This window comes from Astatotilapia calliptera, chromosome 5 (genome assembly GCF_900246225.1).
Source record: "Astatotilapia calliptera chromosome 5, fAstCal1.2, whole genome shotgun sequence".
NCBI classification, from domain to species: domain Eukaryota; kingdom Metazoa; phylum Chordata; class Actinopteri; order Cichliformes; family Cichlidae; genus Astatotilapia; species Astatotilapia calliptera.
The window spans coordinates 11,902,493-11,908,492 of NC_039306.1; the positions used below are offsets into that span (position 1 = coordinate 11,902,493).

The following is a 6,000-nucleotide window of genomic DNA, read 5'->3' on the forward strand; positions in this document are numbered from 1 at the left end:
TATACACAGGGCACACAGGAGTAACAGTTTGAGTTCCAACTCAGTAAAAACACGTCTGCAGTGTTATCATCACTCCAAACTTGTCCCATTTACTTTATTCAGGGCTTATAAGATTGAGTTAGCATGGCCATTGTCTGACTTTAAAGGAGTCACCTCAATACACGTATGACTAACATTTAAGTTCAAATTCATTCATAAAGGATCAAAATTAGAATTAGCAGAGGTTACAAGTCCACGGCCCAATTAATAAAACACTGACTCGCTATCACTGTGATGACACAGATCAGGCGGAACTAAAACATGCTCACTGACTCATTGCTGTAGTTGCCCATCTTCATTTTCATCAAGATGCTGCCTGTTTTATCTCTTACTCTGACTTTTCTTGATGCATCAGTACTGTACATGGCTTCACTCAAACCCACACGGATTAATATGCACCATGTCAGCTAAGCAGTATTTATGGAGCGCTGAGGACACATGCAGAGATGGAGAACGATCATGAATACATTAAATGGTTGCCCGCAGTGTGGATTATGTGGTTGTCAAGCACAAGATAGCTAGGGTGGAGACTACCGAAAGTGTGCACTACACAGAAGAAATCCAAATGGAGCTTTATCATTCTGTTTAATATCAGGCAAAGCACAAAATACAGGCAGGCTCTTTGTTGTTATATAGATGAGCATGTAGCTTTCAGCCCTGCAGTAAGCATCAGTATAACAAAACATACAGCTGGCGTTGTTGAGAAACTTTAATTTAGACAAATTTTGTTGCTTGAAGTGATCGTTTAACAAATTCTGCTTCTTCACATTTTTGATTTTATACGTTTTTGTTTTTAGGTTCTGATGGCAAGCGTGTGGATAGTTAACAGTGCCAGCACAAGTTCAGTTGTAGCAAAAAACAAATGAGCCCTTAGTTTGTATAAAGAGTTTGTTGATATGATTTTAAATCAATATGTAAACTTTTCTTTTTTTTTTACTTTTCATTCATTATTTTGAAATATTTTATTTTTAATTTAAAAAAGTTTTTTTCTATGTCTGTTTGTTTGCATTTACACAAACATATGGTTTCACATTTTTGGTTGTCATTGTAATAATTGTGTCAAATAAAGTTTGAAGAAGATGGGATACTGTGGTTTGTCACCTCCCAATTGTAAGTAACTGTATGATATCACAGTTCATTGGATTTAATGCTTAGCTTAAACTAGATTCTTCCTCTTTTCAGCAGATGCATTAAATTACATGAATAAACCCCGACAAGCACCCTAACCACTAACAAAAAAACATGATTTATAAGCTATTGTTGATTTCAGTAAAGACCCTGAAAAAGTTCACTTAGAGTCTGGGTGGTTGACTCGCATGCCATAATCGCTACACATGTTCCTGTATACTATGCCAGCTACTTGGTGACGGCGTTCCATGTATGCCTTGCATGCTAGCATCTTGCACCCTGCTGTTATGTACTAGATTGTCTCAGTGACATTTTTACACTGCTTGTATTTGGGGTCTTGCCTGGTATGGCATTTAAACTTCTCTAACTGTCCTCTAGCCGCTACTTAAGATCAGAGTCTAAAAATGAATCATGAATACATACTTTGGTTAAAACAGTGTCTGCATCTGCATTTCTGATAATTTTCACTTAAATCAGAGTAAATATCATATTCTGGGGAGTTTATTTTCAGATGCGGATTTGGTAATCTAGTTATCCAGAAGCAGGGTGTGTGATCAAATCACAGACTACCATATTTGTTAGAAAATGTCAGCCAATGTGGCTTTGTGGCACAAGGAACAAGATATTTCAGGCCTGAGTGATTCTTAAATCGAATCTGTATAAGCTGTTCTGAGTTTTTTGTTTTTTCTCTTTATAGAACAATTTTCAAATAAATTAATGGGTATTATTTTCAAATAATATTCATCAAATTATCCAAGCAGCAAAGAATAACAGCACACAACACACAACAGATTTTATAAATACAGGAAAACTCTCCAGCAATCAAAATATTATTACAGAAGAATTCGAGAAGTTTATTCTATATTAATAGACCAAGCTTAACGATATCATATTTGGTCCAAGTAAAGTTATCAACAGTAAGTTATTAAATATAATCAGGCAAGTCACAGACACCTAAACTTCTTCGCTCTACCTCCACACGGGTCCTTTAAGCTAACGCTAATGCTAGTTAGCTACGTACGCAGTCGGTTGATGAAACGGAGATGATACCGGTGGTTTATTTTTGCTGAGAATGAGCTCAAAACATGTCAGGTTTGTTTTATAATAATTTATAGTTGGATTGTAATACAGGTGGCCACCTTTACAGACTCTGGTTTTTCTCGATAGCGGAAGCAAGCGTTTGTTTTCCAAGCTAACTTAGCTGGTTAGCCTCAGGTGCATGCTGTTGTTAATGCAGTCCTCCGTTCACAGCTAGCGCTACACGGGGGCCTGTCCCATTACTTACAGGGTGTCTACACCAAGACTCAAATATTGTCTTTTTTGGTACAAACAAATCGGACTTTTTCATTTTTTAATGATTGTTTAAAAAGCAGCTTTTAGCTAACGAACGTTACCGCCCACTGCAATGTGTTTTCGCGGAACAGGTTAGCCGGATAAATCCATTTAATTACACTCTAATAAAAACAACTCGCTGCACGTACAGTGTATCAAAAGCAAGAATATTTAGCCATGTTGTGGTCTACGCTTTTTCTCCCAGATTTGTCTGGCAACGTTAAATTGGTCCATTATTGTTTTTCAAATAGTCTGATTTGCCCTTTCTAGACTCTAGAGAAGTCTTACCCGGAGAGGATCACTGTATGAAAACTAAATTTCCTCTATTAACACGAAGGCTAACTAGGTAGCAAAGCGTAAGAGCTGCCCTTGAATTGAACGAATGTTAATCAAAGCAGCAGGCATTTAAGCAGAGGGTTAACAGCAGCGACATTCATAACGTCGTAGGTATATTTTAAAGTTAGGTGGTCATGTGGCAGTCGGAGAGCGAGCAGCTGTCCCTGACAGTCAGCTAGTGGCAGCTGGTTTAGTTATTGAAAGAAAGCAGCCACTGTCGTGTTAAACCCAGCGCACGTTGATTATTTTTTTTCCACATTAAATAAGGCGAAGTAAGTTTTGTTAATGTGCTTGGAGGCCTAAAGATAACCACGCAGGTAGTTAACATTAGCCGAGCAGCTGATCTCGGTGTGTTAGGCCCTTTAAGGAAGTTGGCACACTAATAGTTGAGTAAATGTTTACTTTCGGGAGGCTTTAACAAGTACTGGGTCACTGATTAGGATTTTGAGTGAGGCAAGTCTCACTCCTCACATTCGTGCTACACTTACCTGCCTGGTGTTTTGCACCCCAGTTTGCATGTTAGCTGTTTTGAATGTTATGTTTTTCTAATTTAACTTTAACTTGTGTCTTGGAGTGTTTGTGTACCCACGTTTAATATTTGCCAAACATGCAGCCATGTGAATATTACTAAAGAAGTGGTTCTAATAATATTACCATTCAAGAGCTGGCTTGAAGAGGAGGTGAGAAGGAAACTCAACTGTTGTCATGTTTTATGTAGGGGAAAACACTTTATTTTTCTTCATATCTCCTGAATTATTTATTGACACAAAACAACAAATAGTTCCAAAACAGCATCTATAAAAAGTGTGAATTAAATAAAACTTTTTTTCTTTTTACATTTATTTGAAAATAAAAACAAAAAAGGTCCATCACAGTTATGCTGACATATAGAAAGATCAGTTTTTTTATGTGGGCTTTGACATACTGAAACCTAAAATATGTTTTTCTTTATCAAGAAGCTGAAAATAACAGGAAACGTAAGATAAACAGACTCTGACTGTATGAAGCTAGATTGTCTCGTCACTCCCCAAAAGCCCGTTTTAAAATAGAGGAAGCTCAGATAGATATGTTTGCCCAGATTATGAGTCTTCTAACTTTTCTTTTCACCGTCCTGTGCAGGGATGCTCTGATGGTAACATCTGGCTGCTTTGACATCTTTCTGCATCATCCCAGCTCTGTTGGATAGAGGAACGCTCCCACATCTGCGAAGAGCTGTTGTCATCTCCACTCTGAACCTATCAGAGACCCTTCATTCATAGATCTGAAACAGAAAACATCTTCTGCCTCCTTCCAAAAAGAGACAATGTATTGCCTTCAATGGCTGCTCCCTGTGCTGCTCATCCCCAAGCCGCTGAACCCAGCTCTGTGGTTCAACCACTCCATGTTCATGGGGTTCTACCTGCTCAGCTTCCTGCTGGAGAGAAAGCCCTGCACCATCTGTGCCTTGGTCTTCCTGGCTGCCCTCTTCCTCATCTGCTACAGTTGCTGGGGCAACTGCTTCCTTTATCACTGCCAGGATGCTGCACTCCCGGATGCTGCCCACGACCCAGCCATTGTTGGGACCTAGGAGAGGAGGAGCACCAGCAGCAGCAACACCAGGAAGTGGAGGTGGGGGGAGCAGGAGTATAAGGCAATGCTGAGAAATTATTGTAGAAAGATACTGCCATGCTTAGAGTGGTGAAAATTGCTGGAGGGGAATACCAAGAGTGTTCAGCCAAAGACAAACTAAAGAAGAAGAGCTGGTCTTGGAGGGTTATGAACGCTGTCTTTTCTTTTTTCTTTCTTAATGCTGTAAAGAAGAATTTGAGGAATGGGAAAGGGTGCCAGAGGTCACATTATGTGTCCTATTATCTAACAGGTAGCAAAGGCGAGGGATCCAAACTTGAAATGAAAAGGGAAGGACATGCATGAACTTGACATGATGCTGAGGGAAAAAGAATTTCACATTGACCAACTTTCATTCCAGCACATGAATGAAAAATAAAAAAAAAGTATACAGTATAAACTACATGTGACATTAACTTAAAGTCACAGGGGTGGGTGCTTTGCATTATGCTAACTTGTCTGTTCCTTGTGTCTTAGCTACTGCCAAACGGAGGATGGGAGAGAAAGCTGCTCAAAACCTCTGAGGTTTTTATAGTGGGATGGAAAATCCTCCATGGTGGCAGAGGAGGAAAGGTTTCTGGGTGAAGGGAAGTGAGAGGATGCAAGGAAACGTAAACTAGCATAACGAAAATCCCTCTCCAGTTCAGTGTTCCGATTTAAGAGATTTCACTTTCTCCCCAAACCCGATCGCTCATCTTTTTAAACTGAAAATACTTTGCTCCTTAAAACTGCCAAAATCACTTAACCCCTCTGAAAACTGCTATGGCAGCCACGATCACTTGCTCAACAAACTTTATACGCCAGGTAGTGTTAAACTGTAGTCAAAAACAAGAGCGTCACACCCCTGACAGCCCTGGATGGCCAAACTCTGTCGCCACTTTGGCTCTGCACACGTAATGCTCCACAAGGCGAGTACACAGACACTGGACAATCAGTAACTACGCTGTGAATATGTCCCCCCTTTGCCGCACTTCTACTCAAACACACCTCAAACAGGTGAACTAGAGCTGAGGACCTACGATGTTATTACCCGCTGTGCTCTACAGCTGCTCCTCATCGTCCTGCCTCAGTGTGACCTTCCCTACTGCCATCTGATCTTTTTTGTTTCTGTTCTTTTTCTTTTGCAGTTTGCATGAGTTGCTCTAAGTTTTTTTTTTTTTTTTTTTTTTTCCCCCCCCCAAGCGTCAAGGTGACACCCAAATTTTTAATAAGTTAAAAACGCTGAAAGTTTCCAAAGGGTAGAAAAATCTGGATGTGTAGTTGATTGAAAGTTTTCTGTAATGTGCTATGGGTGTGCATTCTTTGTGGTCATGACATGCTGATCAGTGTAAAAATGTGGCAATACACAAGGAGACACAACGGCTATGGTCAGCATTTCCAGCAACAATGAGCAATACAGAGTGCAGGCTGAAGAACTGATTTAAAAATTTCACAGGGGATTGGAGTTTCCACAGGTGTCACTGCTGTAAGTGTTAAGTTTAGCTGTCAGACACAGGCTAAGGTGTTTATACTCTGTACCTGTTGGAATGTGTGTGTGTGTGTGCGCGTGTGTGTGGCCTC

At 40.0% G+C, this 6,000-nt stretch overlaps 1 protein-coding gene across 3 annotated transcripts; it reads left to right on the plus strand.

Moving 5' to 3' along the window:
* Positions 1-2,116: 2,116 nt before the first annotated feature.
* Positions 2,117-5,585, plus strand: blcap (bladder cancer associated protein). 3 transcript variants are annotated; one of them, XM_026167263.1, is made up of 2 exons: positions 2,117-2,259; positions 3,955-5,585. In XM_026167263.1, the coding sequence occupies exon 2, from the start codon at positions 4,139-4,141 to the stop codon at positions 4,400-4,402; it is 264 nt and encodes an 87-aa protein (XP_026023048.1). In that variant the 5' UTR covers positions 2,117-2,259; positions 3,955-4,138; the 3' UTR covers positions 4,403-5,585. The 3 variants fall into 3 exon arrangements, with proteins under 3 accessions (XP_026023048.1, XP_026023049.1, XP_026023050.1); XM_026167264.1 differs by having other exon boundaries at positions 2,117-2,254; XM_026167265.1 differs by lacking the exon at positions 2,117-2,259 and adding an exon at positions 3,453-3,515.
* Positions 5,586-6,000: the final 415 nt, after the last annotated feature.

What these genes read in the sequence shown, in the direction of transcription:
- blcap (XM_026167263.1), top strand. Translation starts at nt 4,139, where the DNA reads ATGTATTGCCTTCAATGGCTGCTCCCTGTGCTGCTCATCCCCAAGCCG.